The sequence below is a fragment of the Tarenaya hassleriana genome, unplaced genomic scaffold (assembly GCF_000463585.1).
Source record: "Tarenaya hassleriana unplaced genomic scaffold, ASM46358v1 Cleome11, whole genome shotgun sequence".
Taxonomy (NCBI): domain Eukaryota; kingdom Viridiplantae; phylum Streptophyta; class Magnoliopsida; order Brassicales; family Cleomaceae; genus Tarenaya; species Tarenaya hassleriana.
In genome coordinates, this window is record NW_010961290.1 from 1,014,472 (window position 1) to 1,033,862 (window position 19,391).

General features: G+C 38.3%; 3 protein-coding genes across 3 annotated transcripts; 2 read left to right on the forward strand and 1 right to left on the reverse strand.

Moving 5' to 3' along the window:
* Positions 1-49: 49 nt before the first annotated feature.
* LOC104805281 lies at positions 50-3,570 on the forward strand. Its single transcript, XM_010529796.2, has 15 exons — positions 50-153; positions 729-844; positions 938-1,049; positions 1,149-1,298; positions 1,532-1,636; positions 1,737-1,820; positions 1,896-2,011; positions 2,108-2,209; positions 2,291-2,404; positions 2,485-2,541; positions 2,629-2,695; positions 2,781-2,834; positions 2,926-3,000; positions 3,109-3,144; positions 3,272-3,570. Exons 2-15 carry the CDS (start codon positions 813-815, stop codon positions 3,389-3,391), a joined length of 1,224 nt encoding a protein of 407 aa, XP_010528098.1. The 5' UTR covers positions 50-153; positions 729-812; the 3' UTR covers positions 3,392-3,570.
* Positions 3,571-3,824: 254 nt separating this feature from the next.
* Positions 3,825-6,600, reverse strand: LOC104805282. The gene is made up of 2 exons (XM_010529797.2): positions 6,141-6,600; positions 3,825-5,319 (listed from the first exon to the last, which is right to left on the reverse strand). Exons 1-2 carry the CDS (start codon positions 6,219-6,221, stop codon positions 4,222-4,224), a joined length of 1,179 nt encoding a protein of 392 aa, XP_010528099.1. The 5' UTR covers positions 6,222-6,600; the 3' UTR covers positions 3,825-4,221.
* A 4,874-nt stretch (positions 6,601-11,474) lies between these two features.
* Positions 11,475-14,048, forward strand: LOC104805283 (BTB/POZ domain-containing protein At3g26490). The gene is made up of 4 exons (XM_010529798.2): positions 11,475-11,926; positions 12,005-12,074; positions 12,168-13,415; positions 13,490-14,048. Exons 1-4 carry the CDS (start codon positions 11,868-11,870, stop codon positions 13,907-13,909), a joined length of 1,797 nt encoding a protein of 598 aa, XP_010528100.1. The 5' UTR covers positions 11,475-11,867; the 3' UTR covers positions 13,910-14,048.
* Positions 14,049-19,391: the final 5,343 nt, after the last annotated feature.

A 19,391-nucleotide genomic window follows, 5' to 3' on the forward strand; every position in this document is an offset into this window, starting at 1 on the left:
TGCCTTGTATTGTTTTTTCAATTGATTTTGTGTCTCTCTCTGTGAAACCCGCGAAGAACAGCATCGAAGGCAAGATCTTCAGACCATCTCGTCGGATTCTTCGAAGAAGACGACTTTGAGATTCATCGTATCTCCGGCGTCTCGTTCTCTCGGGTAAATAACCTAACTTCAACTTGGTCTTTTTTTTCCATTTTTTTCAGGTTGAATTTATAATTTATTTTCCAACAAATCATTCCCGTTCTACTCCGATCTTCCTCGGCTCCTGAAAAAAATTCTCCAACTTGAATCTTCCGTTACGTTTCCTTATTTAATGTTTGTTTCCTGAGAAACTCATCTTCTGCTACTGTTACCCTCGCTCGAAACTCCTTTTTTTTTTTTTTTTTGAGTTCGCATCTGATTCGCCGTCTTCGTGTTTCTCTGCTCAATTTTTCTTCAGATTTCGTTTTTCTCCAGATAGTTGAAAGTTTCTTGAGTTGACTTAATTATATTTCCTACTGGGTACGTACGGCAATGGAGCTCCTAGTATTTGCCCTCTGCTGTTTTCTTTGCTTACTCGGATGTGTTCGGATTTTTGTAATTTATCAGCAGAATTCAATTGGGTTGAAAATCCCATCTGATTTCATGTTTTGTTTTGGGCTCTTATGCTTGTCGTAGTGTTTAGAACAAGATCAGTTCTCGAATGATTTCGCAAGATCTTCGATCTGAATCTAAATCTCTCTTCTTTTCAGAGAATCATTTCCAGTATTTCCTGTGCTGGATTGAAGTTTCAATTGGATGACATTGTTGCTGGTCACCTTAGCTGCGTTCAGGACATGGCAAACCGGAATGATGCCATCTTGCGCTGGTTAGTTTTCGTGTTTGGATTCGTTTAAGGTTCATCGCAGCAACGATGGAGTTCTTGAATGTGGATTCTTTTGTTCATCGTTCTTCTCTGCAGTTCGGTTGGTAAAAAGTCTAACGATGGCATGAGGATTATCTTAACGACATTCGTAGGCTTAGCGGTTGGATTTTTCTTGGGCATTTCTTTACCGACATTGTCACTAACAAAGGTGAAGTTTCAGTGTTCTTGTCTGTTATCATTGTCCCTGTGATGTTTTTTCCATCTTTCTTGTACCCAACTTGTAAGCATCTTTTCGGAAAATTTTCAGTTAAATTTTCCATCCAGCATCCTTCCTTCAGTTGATGTTGCATATGTCGATGACGAAACTCCATATACATCGACTGAAATGCTTCTAAACACGCAAGTGTCTAGGAATTCAACACAAGGGCAAAACTCAAGTGTCAAACCGAATTGGAAGGTTCGTCTTTCTATCCCTTGTTAAAGGTTTTCCATTTCTTATGCAATCACAGATTGAAACTTTGGGTGATTCCGAATTTCTTTACCAGGATGATATGGACTTTTGGTATCGGTTCTGGTTCTTGTTCTTGTTCTTGGGCGTTTTTGAGATCTTTAAGATGTAAGTGTTGATGGATGGTGACAAGATCTTGTTAACTAATGTTTCTTGCTCTCTTAATGACGACGACTCTGCAGATTTGGGTTCCATCAAATCCCCGTGGTGCAGAGATGCTCGCTCCGGGTATCGTTGCAGCTGAAACAGATTTCAACTTACGCAGGTTATGGGGTTTACCCGAGGAGGTATACTGCTATATCATCCATGTGTATCTATAGATATCCACTGTGTATATCTACTGAATGCATTCTGGTCACATGTTTATAATCATATCTGCATCTTTAGGATTTCACTGTCAGACCGAAGTATCTCGTGGCATTCACAGTTGGTTACGACCAGAGACAGAACATCGATGCATGTGTAAAGAAGGTGATTCTTTCTCTTGTATTTCCTTTCTTCCCGCATTTATACAAAAAAAAAAGCTTAAAGAGTAGTTTCCTGCAGTTTTCAGAAAACTTCACTATCGTACTATTCCATTACGATGGGCGTGTTTCCGAATGGGAAGAATTCGAATGGTCTAAACGAGCAATACACGTGAGCGTGCGGAAGCAGACCAAGTGGTAAAACACGCTTCAAATACGTCGATACTTTGCTCATTATAGGTTCTTTTCATAACCCTTTCGATCTCTTGATCTTTTTCTCGGTCTGTTATGAAGGTGGTACGCCAAAAGATTTCTGCATCCCGACATTGTCGCTTCATACGATTACATATTCATATGGGATGAAGATCTCGGGGTTGAGAATTTCGATTCAGAAAAGTGAGATTTTTCACTTCCAAATCTCCTCATCTCTTCAAACTTAGCCCCATACGTGAAATTTTGTATACTTGCCATCCGCAGATACATCAAACTTATCAAGAAACACGGTTTAGAGATATCGCAGCCAGCGGTAGAATCCAAGAAGAAGATAACATGGGAGATAACGAAAAGAAAACCCAAAGGCGAAGTTCACAAGTAAGGAAACATCCTCTGATCCATGTCCAAGAGTTAATCAAACAAGTAACCAAATTCTTTTTTTTTTTTTCCAAATCCAGAGAAGCAAAGGAGAAACCAGGCCGATGCAACAGTCCCCATCTGCCTCCATGTGCCGGGTATCGATCATATATCTCGATAAAAGAAATCCATTTTGATCTTCAGAGTTCATCGTGTAAAGATTTAACGCGATTTTTTTTGGGTAGCTTTATAGAAATCATGGCTCCTGTTTTCTCAAGAACAGCATGGCGGTGTGTGTGGTATATGATTCAGGTATCATACGATTTGGTGTTACATTTCCATTCCCTTTGCTTTTTCTGCATTAACTGAAGACCCTTTCCTTCTTACGAATTCGCAGAACGACTTGGTTCATGGTTGGGGCCTTGATTTCGCTCTCAGAAAATGCGTAGAGGTCTGATATCTTCTAATCTCATAATCTTCAACCCCTTATTTTATAGCGAAAAAACGAGTTTTATATCGTTATTATTCGACCGTGGAAACAGCCTGCTCATGAGAAGATAGGAGTTGTGGATTCTCAATGGATCATTCACCAGACTGTTCCCTCTTTAGGCACCCAGGTAACAAACATATATATATATATTACCCTCTGAACTGAATTCATACGTTTCCACTATCGAGATTTTAACGGTGAATAAGCTCTTACTTGATCATTCGGGATTCATCAGGGGGAAGCACAAGACGGGAAAGCAGCGTGGCAAGGGGTGAGAACTTCATCCCTTTGTCCGTTTTTCGTCTCTAACTTGCCATTTCAGACAGATCTTCTACTTCTTCTACTGCTAGAGATCATGTTGGGAAAAACGTCGTGACTTGTTCTGGGTGAAACTGCAGGTTAGGGACAGATGTAAGAGGGAATGGACGGTGTTCCAGAAGCGGATGGCTGCAGCCGAAAGGCGGTATCTGAAAACAATGGCAACCTCTTCGTCTCTTCCAAACTCTACCCTTCATTAATGGACCATGGGAATATGAAGTGAGGTTATTATTATCCAGAAATCTATCAGAGAAGGTGATGCATATTGAATATACATATAGCACTGATTCATTCAATGTATTATACATTAGAGGAAAGCTTGATTTGTTCTTTACAAAGTTCAGTTATACAAGTTTTGATGGTTCGCAAGTTCTTGAGAGCTATGCTCAGTTTGAGGATTGAAAAATAGTAATTTTGATCTTCAAATACAGTAAAATGAGCCCAAAGATGTCCCCAAGCTTCGGGTACGATGGGCCCATCAAGTCGACAAGCGTTTAGGCCCAATAGTGGCCCAAGCAGATCCGTAGATGTTAGGCCTTGTTGGCCCAATCAAATCCGCATGCGTCAGGCCTAATGGGCCCAATCAAGTCCGCCGCCTCCATGGATTAGTTGTATTATGGCTAAACAGGTCAATAGAGTAAAAAAAGGGGATCTGAATAAGAGAAATGTACAAAAGGGTGAACAGTCTCGAAGCAAAACTTCCCGACAAGGAAAACTCGGACGAACACAAACCAAAACCAATGTCTGTTTGCACGACAGAAGAGTGAAGATCATTGATAGGTTCATGCCCTGATTCGAACCGAAGAAGAAAACTCAGAATCTCAGAAGGAAACAATGGAAACTATATACAAATGCCTTCACTCTCAATGCTCTGAAACACCTCCATCGATCTCTGCAGCATCAACAGCTATGTCATCAGGTCCAGGTGTATCGGCTTGGCTCTCTCACATGTTGAGCCAGCAAATGCTCCATCTGAGCATTTACATGAATGAGAAACCAACATTATTCTGTACCGATGATGATATGATGATCATTCGCTTTCTCTTATGCAATTTCCCGGCAAGAGAAACTTGTACTTATCGGCGTTTTCCAAGAGATGAGAAGGAAGATGAACAGCCGAGAAGGAATGCGGGATAGGACCCATCTTCCCGATTATCTCCTTGAAGGTGTACTCTTCAGGAAGCATATCAAACAGATCAGTTCCTTTGCATATCACTCTTTGGACTCTCTTGGGGTTTAAGAAATGAGAGAACCTCACTCTGTCATAATGGCTATAAGCCTTCATCTTGAATATGAACTCGCTGATAAGCCGGAAGCAGAAACTACAATGCCATCCAGCCTCTGCCAAAATATCATCAGACTGGCGGTAATGCGCATACCGTGTTTGGCCAGTCTGATATCTGTGAACAGATGCCCTCCAGCTCTTGTTATCGACGAGAAACTCAAACGAGTAAAGGTAGTTTTTGAGCCGCAAATGAAGGATTTGAGGAATATCATCACACCACCTCAACAGGTTTATGGTATGTCTGCTGGGAATCTCGTCAACATCGGACATTATCAACAAGTCATCATCGGTAATACCAGCTATCCTCAGAAGCTGATCTAGAGCCACCCTTTGATACGCTTCTTCATAGAACGGGTTCTGACCTTTCTTGAATCTTCCACCAACCGTCCCATAAGTCAGGCGTGGCTCCACAAATTTGAAGTCATCCCGATGTGAGGCAAAGACAAGAGGCTTTGGCAAGCCGGTGAAGGTTGAATTAGATTCCAGGAGGACAAACTGGGTGATATAAGGGTACAACTCTCTCCACCGTACTGTAAGGATATCGAGCTCGTTGCTAAATAAAACCGCATCATAGACTCGTCTAGGATATTCTCTGACACTCCATCCATGGAGTCTACAGAGAGTTTCCATTGAAGCATTCTCGTGATGATAGTGAAGAATATCGTGGAAGGGTTTGGGCGGTGATTCCCACAAAGGCCGGAGAAAGTAAGAGATCTTCTGACCATGGATGTAACCCGCAAGTACGCAAGCCGGAACAACCACTAACAGTAATATATAGGTCTTTATATCCACACCACGAAGAACACAACAAAGTCTGGATAGGTTGAAAACTCGACCAGACTCCTGCAAGAAAGATTACAACATGGAAGCCGGTAGAATCATAGTGGCTCATCATTGAAAGTATCATACTTTTGAAAAGGAAAGACGAAATTTGTGCTTCTTGACACGAGTAATTATCATTGACACACTACAGATGCAGAATACAACAAATGATCAGGATTTGCAGGAGTGAGCAATGAACAATCATCAGCCTTAGATGGATGCGGCAGATAACAGAAACTAGAAACGTGCTCTTAAACATTGAAAAGCTTTCTACTATTTCAAATTTCATGCCGTATACGCTGAAACCAAAGTAACGGATTTTGACCAGCCGTAGAGATTTTCAGACAAATTTCATCAGACAGTGAAACCATAACCAGACCACATGCTTCAAGACCTCAAAAAATCAACTTGACACAAACCCAAACCAAACAGTCAACATCTACCACATACATAAGTCTGGAACAGTTCATCACAGATAATTTACATGGGACTGACCCAAGAAAACCAAGCACTGAGAAATTGAGAATGACCCATCAACCTATGCGTCAATCCAAGTCATATTTGCAAGTACGCAAAGTAAAACTTCAGTCTTCAGTCACGCTCATAGTAGCCAGTCCCCATCATAACCAAAATGCTACAAAACTGAAACCTTGACACAATTACTAGAGAGATGTCAGATCAGATGCAAGCCCATGAATGAATTTTAAATGCGAGGGTCACCCTAAAAGAGGTATAACGGGACAAATTCCCGCATAGATCTCGATTATCCACCCAGTAAGTACTTTCTCAGCGGCCAAACAGGGCCAAAGCGCAAATAGAACAAAGCAGATCCAAGATCGTACCTGTCCACAGACACCGCCACAGATGTCATCTGTCTTCTTGGAACAGTAGTGACCGCCGCTTTCTCCCATCATCCACCACATTTCTCTTTCAGATCGGTTGTCCAAACAAAATGCAACCAACCCTTTTGCGCCAGATAATCACCTCTTCGACTATGGTGAAATCTTAGATGACCCGAATACTTTACCGATCTCCAGCTAAATTCCCTCGAGAAACAAAACCAAATCTGTTGGAATCTCAGCTTGACGACAGTATCACGCCAACGGAAGAGATAATTCTGAACGCGAAATCATGTATTCACGAGGAAAGCAAAGCCCTTGATTTCTTGTTTCAGACAACAGAAGTCAAGAATTTGAATCAGGAGAAGAAAAACAAATGAATGAATTAAATCTCGAATGAGTAGAGAGAGGAGGAAAAAGCTGTGGCCTCTCTGGAAATGCGATTGAGATTTTAGAGAGAGAGAGGGCAGATCATAATTTAAAATATAAATAAATAAATTTAAATTGAATTCAATTGTAATATTGACATACCTTTTCCGGATATTTGTTCATTTTTAATTTCCAAATCTACCCTCCCGACTTACGAACAACGGAACGTTGAAAGGAAGGGTGGTTTGGTAAAGCAATCCCATAACGGTTTTGCGGGTTTAAGTGGGACCCACATCCCGTCTGATTCGCCGCAGCTGTTTTGTCGTGAGAATGACTGCATGTGTAAGATTCCGACACGTGTCGATTTAAATAACAACTGGGCTTTTGTAGTTGGGCTTGGGCTTCGTCTCCAGTTCTTTATTTTTTTTAATAAATTAAATCTCGAATTTATTTTGTGTTCCCACACTCTTTTTTTTTTTGTTAATTTATGTTCCCACACTGTTTCTTTTTCTAAAGCAATCAAATCCTAATTACGCAATTTTACCCAATGAATATAGACAAAAATACAAATATCGAATAATTTGTTCGCATATACATATACATATATATATATATATATATATATATATATATATATAACACGAAACAAATGAAATACCACATATGGTGGAAACGTCGGCATTGACTTGAAGGTCAAGTCGCCCACTCACGATTTATGAACCATATGAGGTAGGTCAACGTTTCAAGAAACGAATTTTCGCGGAGGAAATTATTTAATTTTTTAATTTTTATCGGATGGGTTCTTGTGTTTAGTTTCATTCAAATCTATATAGGACGTAGCATCAAGTTTTTTTTTTTGTTACGATGGGAAACCTCTATCCTACAACCCTTCGGATCGGACACCGAACACCGCAATGCCTTTTAATCCATGGATCGGACGAGAAAGGCATCAGGACAGTATCGCGGACATGAGATACTCACTGTCCTACGCACTAGCCGGCAAACCACGCAGAACATCTAAACCAGTCTCGTAAAGCTGACCGGCTCAAGGAGAGTATCATACCTGGGATTCAAACCCACAAACTCATGGAATAGGGGGTTGTCATTAACCAATAGGTTGAGGATTCCCGTAGCATCAAGTTTGCTCTTAGCACATTGTTTCTTTTTATTTGTCTCCATCCGTTACATGATATATACATATATAAATAGATATATAGTCTATTCGATAACTGCCACTGTTTATTTCTTCGTTTAATTTTCGAGTGTAATACGAGTAATTAATTTATATTCCGACTATAACCACATAAGATATTACAATTGTAGCATTATAATCAAATATATATATATATATATGCATTATTAATTGACAATTGCAATAGGCATCTTTTAACGTCGTCTAAAATGTAAATATCATTAGAAAGGGAATTGGGAAAGACAAAGTGAAAATGGGAGACAACGTGGGGACTTTTGTACATTAGAGATTCCATATGCAGAATCTGATTGTATCTCTGAGTTGTTGCTTTCTATGTTCCCCCCGCCAACTCAAACCCCAAACACCGAATTTAAATCCGATAATGAACTTGATCACTCAGCTCATATAATTAAGATTCATTACAAATTTGTTACTTAATTTGTTTTGTACAATTCCATTTGATATCTGATCAAATTCTCCCCCTTTCATCAATCTATCCATGCATATATAGCCAGGAATAAACCAAAAGAAAAATATTATCGGACCAATAATATATATATATAATACGATGATATATAAATCTAAAAAAGTTACTGTTGGATCACTGATATATTATCTAGGGTTCATAAGAAGAGGGACAATGAAAAGATTTAATCCGACATGTCATAATGGGTTTTAATTGGATTGTATATAATGATATCAAAAATTGGAAAAAAAAAACGAATAATGGGAATCGCACGCCGAACTAAGAAACACGTACGTTGAACTCAAACAAAAGGTGGTATTATTACACTTGTCATGCATATATATCCCACGACATGAAATCACGTAACTTTTGTGCCCTTATTCAACGATGCAATCGTCGAATATTCTACCAAGAAAATTCGATTTTTTTTTTATAAAAAAATTCATATATGCATGCACATGAAATGCTTGGTACCTTTTGTCTTAATGGAAAATGGTCGGCCATCATTTTTATATACTTGTTGAGATAAATCAACATGCATAAGGCATCGTAGCATCACACATGATCATGTTATTGTAAGTAATTGTGATCAGTCACCCAATCTTGTTTTAGGGTACGCATGATTTTGGAACGGGAATAAATAAATAAATAAATAAATGTACGTATAGACTCTTCCACTCAAAAATACCTTAATTGTGGGTTAGAAATTAAACTGAATAAAATAATGCAAATAATGAGACATCTAATCAGAAAATCGTAATGGTGAAACTGTTGGAGCATCAAAAAATGCCAAGTTGATATAGAAAAAGAAGGGAAAATTCTCGGAATAAAACTTAAATTTTAATTTTTACCTTTTTTAAACTCGAATTATAATATTTATCTTTAAATAAATATGATAGTTTTATAAACTATGTCAAATTTAACTATAAATGTTAATATGACAATGACTTAACAACATTTTGTTAAAGTCAAAATTGGTACCGTTTAGGGTTAAATTTGATATGGTTTACAAAATATCAAAATTTGGGTTTTAAAATTCAAAAATTAAAGTTCAAATTTTATTTAGATAAATTTGACAAGTTAAGGTATTAATTTTCTAATTTCCCAAAAAAAGAGATAGAAAGCGATCTGAGAAAACTATACAGTAATTAATTTTGGGTCCGTGTTTGATTGAAGCAAGACAAAGTGTACGTAAATGATGGTCCCTTGATATGATTCTTCTCTCGTAGACAAACCTCAGACATTACCATTATGTTTATTAAACACCAAAGGTTATCAGAAAGCCGACATACATTTTCGTCCTTGTCCAAGCTCTCTGGTTTTGCCAACGGACAAAACCCTAAATCTCGAAGACAAAGATCCAACACTTTTTCAACCATATGTTTGTTTAGTCCCATACTTATTTGATTAGACGCAACCCTAATAAACCCTGATAATTTCTATCGTTTACCATTAAATCCGCATTCATCTTTTTTTTGTGTATACGAGTTGAATTGAAAAAATTCCTCCTTATTTACCTACCTGTTATATATCCGGCAGTTACGGCTAATTCACATTTTATATGTGTGTCCGCGGATTCCTATACATTGAAAGTTTACCCAACCAATGCGTCCAAAAGATAATAGGTAGGGTTTCCACGTTATACAAAAAAATTATACGAATCGAATGTATCTTGTAGATTCGTTAGGAACTGTTTTTAAAATTTTTATTTTTCCCTGGTTGTATTTGAAGTATTTAAATCCTTGGTAATATCAGTCCATTTACATATTAAATTATAACGTAAAAGAATCGTCTATTAAAAAGCTCCAAACCGAATAAGGAACACGCTTAGTGGCTTAAATGGCTAAATGAAGAACAATTACTCAATGGATCGATGACGAAATCATTCAAGCCTTTTTGGTAGTTGCTAATTTATAAATTTTTAATTATACCCAATGAGATGTAACCATTTTCCATTTGAACATGACATATAACTGCCCGATTGACCTGCTTATGTCGTGAAATCGCGTAACAACTGTAAAACATTTCAGAAATAAAATATATATATATATATATATAACCAGGAATATATATATATGTGTGACATGTCTTTCACGCATTAATGCATGGACCATGGGGGCTGTTTAATCCCCACCACCACGCGACACAACGTTCAAATAGTTAGGAAATTGTTTGATGTATCAAAATTTCAAAGGTGTGGTTGGACCGTTTATACATTGTCGAACTTATTAACATTGATTTTTAAGCAAATTTAGTTAAATGTCTATTGTCGACGCCTTGTATATAGAGTATAGAGGATTATGGTGATATTATCATATTTGTGGTCATTAATTTTGATTGCTTATTAGTTAATTAATTAATTACTATATTTTTTAGATACTCAAAGCTCAATTACTATCCGCATATATTTCCATCCACATATATATAAGTTACTTAATTACGAAGGTATATATGCATATACATATACACATATATATATATATATATAGAAAAACCGAGTCACATGATGATATCAATATTTTTTTTTTTTTTAAAAAAAGGACAGTTTTATGGTGTATGGCGGCGTATTACTTTTGTATTTTCTTCATGATAATATGATACCCATCTTTTTTTTTTCCAGTAAAGCGTTATCATGTCATAATTCATATAAAGTTTCGCCATAAATTAATATAATAAATCGAGGGTCGTATAATTATCATTGGGAGTCCAAAAGCGCTTGTGGAAATCATTGCTCAACTAAAAGAAATAGAAGAAATGAAAAAAAAACGTAATAAAGAAGCGGCGGCGAAGTTGCAATGGGAGGGAGTGGAGACGAAAGGAGGAGCACATGGCGCCTTGCCTCTTTTTTTTTTTTTTTTAAAGCCTCTAACTAAATTGCAATCTAATAAGATTATATTATTTAATCATCATTAAGAGTTAATCTCTCCTCATCATTACCCATCTAATTATATTACTAATTTAGTACCACCACCATTTACTAATCAAAAAACAACTTTATCATTTTTGTAACATTGAAGATCTTTCTTACTTGGTTTTAGATTATATATATATATATATATATATATATATATATGCATGTACCATGTAAATCTAAAATAGTGTGTATATATATAGGATAAAGCAATTCATTATATTAAAAAAAATCATATGCTTTTGTAGCATATGATACATTTTCATTTGGGGGGGGGGGGTCGAGTCGACCTTTTTTCTTTCTGCTAAAAACGATATTATTTTTTTTTTAATTTTTTGGTTGAAGAAAAACAGCTTTATTTTATTTTAATTGCTTAGAGGAGGGGCTCTGAGTTTGTGAAATCTGATGAGAAGCAGAAGTAAATGCATCTCACTGGTCTCTCTAACGCTCTTTGATATTTTGTTATTACACAAAGCCACTGATGTACTCTCTCTCTCTCCTCCAACACACACGCTGTCCTTTTCCTACAACAAAATAAACAGATCAAATCCAAAATCCAAAATCCAGAATCAGAAACCCAATTTTCTTCTCTTTAAACCCAGTTTGTTCATGAAGTTTTTCCACGACACGGCACAATCAATCACCCCGTCTTGCTCCGCCCCAAGAAACTCGGTCACAGTAACAGTCATGGCTCAGGCCGGAGGAAGTTTTTCTCCGAGAATGCCTTGAAGAATTCTTCCATCCCGCCATTCCAGGAACAAGAAGGTGTTCTCTGTTTTCGTAGCGACGGAGATGAAGTACATGCAACTTGGATGTCGACCCGACACTTTCTACACCGCAGAAGCTGTAAGGTAATGAAACGAGATGAAGATGAAGAAATTGACCCTTCTCTTTAAATCCCTAATCTGGTTTTGTCCGTGTGAACTCAGGTCTGTTTCTTCTGAAATCTTGAGTGATCTCATTATCCAAGTGAAGTCCACAAGATACCTTCTCCACAAGGTAAATGACCCCCTCCCCCTTCATGTCTGGATTCAGTTTCTTGCAGATTTCTGTTCCGTTTTCTGATTGTTTCTCGGCAATGTCTCGTGGTAGTTTCCGATGCTGTCCAAATGCTTGCGGCTACAGAGCTTGATGTCTTCAAAATGCCCGGAAACCTCGCAAGATCAAGTGATCCAACTTCAAGATTTCCCCGGCGAAGCTGAAGCATTCGAACTCTGCGCCAAGTTCTGCTACGGCATCACCATTACTCTCAGCCCTTGCAACGTCATTGCCTTGCGTTGTGCGGCGGAATATCTCGAGATGACGGAGGAAGCCGAGGCCGGGAACTTGATTCAGAAACTGGAGCTTTTCTTGGATTCTTGCGTTTTCAACAGTTGGAGAGATTCTCTCCTCGCTCTCCAGTCCACAAAGGCCTTAGCTTCATGGTCCGAGGATCTGGGAATCACGGGCAGATGCATCGAGGCGATCTCGAGCAGAGTATCTGCAGATTCAGATGATCCGGACACGGGTTTTTTACCGAGGAGCTACTCGAGGAGGGGAAGAGATGAAATCCTCTGCAATGGAGGAAGAAAGATGGAGAGTTCACGGTGGTGGGGCGATGAAATTGCTGAGTTATGTATAGACCTTTACTGGAGAACCATGGCTGCCATTAAATCATCAAACAAAGACATACCTTCAAGACTTGTCGGAAACGCTCTCAGAATCTACGCATCTAAATGGCTTCCAAGTGTCAGGGAAGGCATTGATCAAAAGAAACAGAGGATTTCAGATTCAGAGCCAGGATGTTCGAAGCACAGACTGGTGTTAGAATCTATCATTAGCCTCCTCCCGACGGAAAAGCGCTCTGTTCCTTGCGGTTTTCTGCTGCAGCTACTGAAAATGACAAATGTTCTGAAAGCTTCATCTTCTTCAAAGACAGAGTTGGCGATAAAGGCCGGGCATCAACTGGATGAAGCGACAGTGAGCGATCTGCTGATACCCTTATCAGATAAGCCGGGTATCTTATACGACGTCGACATTGTGATGACAATGGTGAGGGAGTTTCTGTCACAGACGTCAAGAATCATCAGTTCTCCAAGCTCAAGAACAAGAACTGAAAGGAGACGGTCTCACTCTGAAGAGAATATCAACTTGGATCTGCAAGAAAACAGAGTATCTCCTCCTCCTCCTTTACCGGCTTCGAATCTGAAAGTGGCAAAGCTTGTGGATGCTTATCTTCAAGAAATCGCCAAAGACACTAAACTACCTTCTTCAAAGTTCGTTTTATTGGCCGAGATGATCCCAGGGCCCTCACGGGTTAACCATGATGAACTATACAAGGCCATTGATACATACCTTCAGGTAAGAACAAGCAACTATATGCCACTTAACCATTATTACAATACAGAAGCTCAATCTGTAATGAATGATTGCAGAATCATCAAGACATCGAAAAGGGAGAGAGGAAGAGGCTATGCAGAACCTTGGACTGCAAGAAACTATCACCGGAAGCAAGCAAACACGCTGCACAGAACGAGCTGCTGCCACTGAGAGTGATAGTGCAGATCCTTTTCGTGAAGCAGACTAGGGTTTCAACGGTTACTAATGTCAGAACCGCTGAAACAGAGGCTTTGAGCAGAAGCGTGAGCACAAATACGAGGTTACCCACTTTGAGAAACAACATCAGGAGGGAGGAAGAAGAAGAAGAAGAAGCTGCAGAGAGAGGGTTGAATCCAGAAAGACGGATTCAGAGTACTCCTTCGAGGTTCAAGGCGTTTTACGCGATTCCCACTCAGCCGAAGAAGATATTAAGCAAGTTGTTGTCGATCAATAGAAGCTTGAGACAAAGGATCTGAGCTGAGTTTAGGGTTCATCCCCTTGCGAAGCAGAGTTTCTGTCTGAAAATTTGTTTGTTGTCTGATACAGTAAGTAACACACAGAAATCTTGAGCGACATTTTCTGTAATGTCTCTAATGTTATTTATCAATTCGTTTATTTTTTTTTTAATTTGAGTTTGTTTTGGGATTGGAAGACAATTATGTATAAATAAATCCATACACATTGATATATTATTTCGAAATAATTATATTTAAATTAACTTCTTAACAAGAGACAAATCTTCGCACTTTTATTTAAATATAATCAGTTTAAAAAAAATCTTTAATATTTCTTTTTCTGTGACCAAATTCTTTACATTTATTTTCCGCTCCAAATACTTGTTCTCTCTTCTTTCCAATATTTTTATCTAATTGTTTTTAAATAAAATTGAAAGCTTTGCAATTATGGATTCAATTCAACGTTACCCCGAATATATCTTGGCTAGATTTTGAGAATGATCGCATAATGAAAATGTTAGGATACCCACATACTTATTGGTGAAAAAGATTGAAAATAATATATTTCATTCAAAAAATAAATAAAGTTTGAATACAAGATTGGACCATATATTAATAGATTAATGTGTATGTGTATTTCACTCACATAATATGAAAAAAATATCTGTCTTAAAAAAACCAAAAAGAAAAAATCGTCTCTAATGTTTTATATATATATATACACACACACACCCAAATGTTTTTGACTGACTTTAATGTTAGGGATAATCGCATTTTAATACCTGAACTTTTACAAAACTCCCAAATAAATACCTGAACTATAAAATTCTCATATAAATACCTGAACTTTTCAAAAGTTCCATATAAATACCCAGACTTTTAAAAAATTTCCAAATTACACCAAAATCTATTAACGTCGTTTAGCTTGTAACGGAATCCGTCTAACATTGATGAGTCATCATTTGAAATCCTAACAAGCATCCACGTCATAAGCCACATAGGATGAACCGGTTAATTGACTAATAATTGAATATCTAACCGGTTTGATAAAAAATCTCAAAAAGCCTAAAATCCCTAAATCCCAATACGAAACACTCTCTCCCCAAATCACAGAACAATAGAAACCCTAAATTACAAAAACTCTCTCGGTCTGAAGATCGTTCTCTTGTTCGGTCTCGGTGTGAACGTCGTCGGTCACTGTCTCTACTCTCCCCTTGGACTCCCCTCTCACTGGCGAATCGACACTCTCCTCTCGTCAGTCCCTCTGTGAAGGTAAGTATCGAGATTATGGTCTATCGCTCTCGGTGTCTCACCTATTTTCTGTTTGGTCAACTGTAGGGTTTGATTTCACCTCGTCTGTGGTCGATCCCTCTGGATATATGTTTGGTGCTAGGTTGAGGGTCTATTTTAGGGTAACGAGCTCGGTTCTGGGTATAGGTTCAGTGTTGGTTTTAGTGTCTTTGATCGGTCTCTCACCTCCTCTCTATTTGATCGATTCTAGGGATCGATTTCATCTCTCTCTTGTCGATCCCTCTGGATATATGTTTGGTGCTAGGTTGAGGGTCTATTTTAGGGTAACGAGCTCGGTTTTGGGTATAGGTTCAGTGTTGGTTTTAGTGTCTTTGATCGGTCTCTCACCTCCTCTCTATTTGATCGATTCTAGGGATCGATTTCATCTCTCTCTTGTCGATCCCTCTGGATATATGTTTGGTGCTAGGTTGAGGGTCTATTTTAGGGTAACGAGCTCGGTTTTGGGTATAGGTTCAGTGTTGGTTTTAGTGTCTTTGATCGGTCTCTCACCTCCTCTCTATTTGATCGATTCTAGGGATCGATTTCATCTCTCTCTTGTCGATCCCTTTGGATATATGTTTGGTTCTAGGTGTAGGGCCGATTTTAGGGTAACGAGCTCGGTTGTGTTCATAGGTCCAGTTCTGGTTTTAGTGTCGTTTATGGGTTATTCATAAGTTTTTGAAATCTCTGCAGGGATACATTGTTGGTGTGAAAAATGACAAAAATAATCAGGGTGAATTTTCACCTTGGAGGAATTTTTACAAGTGTGGATGGACAACTCATCTACATGGGGGGATTTAAGGTTAAAGGAGTCAAGTTCGATCCAGATAAGTTATCATGGTTTGTCTTTGAGAAGTTTGTGCATTCCCGTAAGATATCATCTCCCATTTCTGTGATATTGTATAAGTTGCCGCATGAGAGTATGCAAGAATTGAGGGTAGTTAAGGAAGACGTGGATTGGGAGATTTGTGATATGTGTAAATTAGCTGAGGAAGGGAAGGAGATAGATGTATATGTAGATCATGAGATATCAGAACCAAATGTGATACCATGTCTTCCTGAAAGTGAAGAGGTTAGGGCAGAAACTGGTTTGAATGAAGAGGTTTTAGAAGATGAGGTTCAGAATGAAGAGGTTTTAGAAGATGAGGTTCAGAATGAAGAAGTTTTAGAAGAAGAGATTAGGGAAGAAGAGGTACTAGAAGAAGAGATTAGGGAAGAAGAGGCTCAAAATGAAGAAGTTAGAGAAGAAGTGGGTAGGGAAGAAGAGTTTCTGAATGAAGATGGTAGGGAAGAAACTGGTGTAGAAGAAGATCAGATTCAGAATGATCGGAACGAAGATATTTTAGAAGAAGAGGTTCCTAATGATGATGTAGAGGAAAATGATTTTCTTAGACCTGCTGAATACGTGAGCGATGAGGATAATGCATATAAAGACGATTTTTATCCTCGGACACCGCAAAATACAGCAGATGAGTGGGAGTCTTTTGAGAGACCTAATTTAGGCGGTCTGAAAACAAGAAAATCGGTTGAAGGAGATGATCATCTAAGCTTTGGTAAGACATTCAACAATGCTGTATCACTCCTTTTCCCCCAGATGTAATGGACGATATAGAAGTTATTCGGCAAAGGTCAGTCTATTGTATGTCGATACCAAGTGGACATGGAAGATATGAAGTATTACAGTTCGGCATAAGTTATAGCGTGGACCTTGGAGGGAAGACCTGTGCATGCAGACGATGGGATTTAACCGGATTACCATGTGAGCACGCACTGTGTGTGCTCAATGCAAGAAAAGATGACCTTACAAGGTATCTGTATGAACATATATTTTTTTATGTTCCTTTCTTTATATATGATGTAATCCTTTTTCTTGGTAAAATTTCTTTTAGGTATACTTCTGGATACTTTTTGACATCCAAATGGAAACAAACTTATGAGAAAAATCTGTTGCCTGTTAATGGAGAACCATTGTGGCGTAAGTTGGGAAGAGATCCTATCGGTGTACCTGAAAAGAGGCCGATGCCTGGGCGACCGAGCAAGCATAACCGAAAAAAAGATCCTCACGAGTCTCCTACAAAGAAAGGTCATATGACTCGGCATGGTCGAATAATGACATGTAGTCGGTGTAAACAGTCTGGGCATAATACAAGCACATGTATAAATGACCCGGTGCAGATTAATGTACCAAAACGGGGCCGAGGAAGACCAAAAAAATTAGAGGTATGTCTTACATATAATTTTGTCATCTCAGTCAAATGCTGATAAATTTGTTTCTCTGTCTAAATAGGTTGGTGGACCATCAAGGCAACCTGGATCATCAAAAAGACCCAGAACAACGACAAATGTTTCTGTCGATTCGGTCCAATCGAGTCAAAATTCAGTCCAAGCTGGTCCATCGAGTCTAGTTAATCCTCCGAGACCTGGCCGGATTCATCATCCTAGACGAAGACAGAACCATCCCCCGCCCCAAATGACTCAATCGAGCCAGAGTAATCGTCCTCCTGCCCAATCCAGCCAGAGTAATCCTCCTCATGCCCAATCCAGCCAGAGTAATCCTCTGACTTCACGAAGTCTCCGTTATCGATCCACTCGACCTCTTGGAGTACCGCGTAATCGAAGTACATCTTCCATGATATTTGTTACTCCATATACCGGTAGAGTATTTCAGGTTCCAAGGTCCGCTCCTCCATCAAACTCGTGAAACAATTGAACTCGGGATCTGCGATTAGGACTTTATATTTTGATTAGGGATTCTGAAGTGTCTAAGATATTTTGTTTCGGAATTCTGTATCAGCTATGACTTTGTGTTTTTTGCAAATCTGAACCTTAGTATATGTATGCATTTTGGTTTATCTTCAGATTAACTAATTTTATATCTTACTGATTTCTATATTTTTTCTTTATAATTTAGGATTCCAATAACAAAAATTAACACAAATCAACAACGAAACATTTTTCTTAGATTCATTATATTAATACAAACAACAACATACAAACATTAGTCTTCATGACAAATCCAAACACATAAACCATCTTCACTCTTTTAATAACCCATAATAGTACAACCCAACCGAAATAAAAACCACCATTCCTATGAGCATTTTTTGGCAAATTGCTTTGAATTCTTGAACCTCAGCTTCAATCCTCTTAAGTCTAGCTTCGATCATGTCAATTCGAACTTTCATTTTCTCATTTTGAACTTCTATCTTGTCATTTCGAAATTCGATCTTCTCATTTTGAACTTCGATCTTCTCATTCCGAACTTCGATCTTCTCATTTCGAACTTTGATCTCCTCTTTCAATGATTGCAGTTCTTCGATAATGGCTTCATCGACCCATTTCCATACGTGTGAATAATTTCCCTGAAACGTATAATTGTAATTCATTTACGATTCTTACTGAAATGCATACAAAAATGTGAAACTAACCTCTTGTGATTCGCAACAGAAGAATAATCTTCCTGGGTTTTTGGAAGTTTTCGATATCAATTTTATAATCTGGCGTCCACATTCACATTGTTGTGGTAATCCTTTTTGTTTGGATGATCTAGAACTGCAACACACTTGTGAATCGGTCGAACTCATGAATCTGAAAATCCTAAACCAGAAACATTAAACCTCAATCAACATAATCCAACAACAAACAACAGCTCAACATAAATCAAATCTAAGAAAAATAAACCGTAACAGTCAAATAACAATATGAATCTGAATCTAAGAAACATAAACCCTAACTTTTTGAAAATGGACTTCAACTAAATCCGAAACCATACACACTTACCTAGACAAACCGACGAGGTAGGATGGAAGCTAGATTGGCGGCGAAGAAAAGAAGCCGACACGACGAGGAGAACAACGCAGATGACGAACAGAGAGAGGAGAAAGGGAGATGACGAACAGAGAGAGGAAAAGGGGAGATGACGAAGGGAGATGAAAATATGAGAGGATAAATCGTGCTGGGGATGAAAAATACACATTTTAGGGTTTTTTAATTTTTTAACCAAACCGGATTGGTTTTTTATCAAACCGCTCCGATTAATTAAACCGGTTACTCCGACATGGCTAAACACGTGGATGCTGAGTAGGATTTTAGAACGTTGAATCATCAGTTTTTAAAATGAACAGTGACACGTTAAACGCCGTCAACGAATCCGGTGTAATTTGGAAATTTTTTCAAAAGTTTGGGTATTTATGTGGAACTTTTGAAAAGTTCA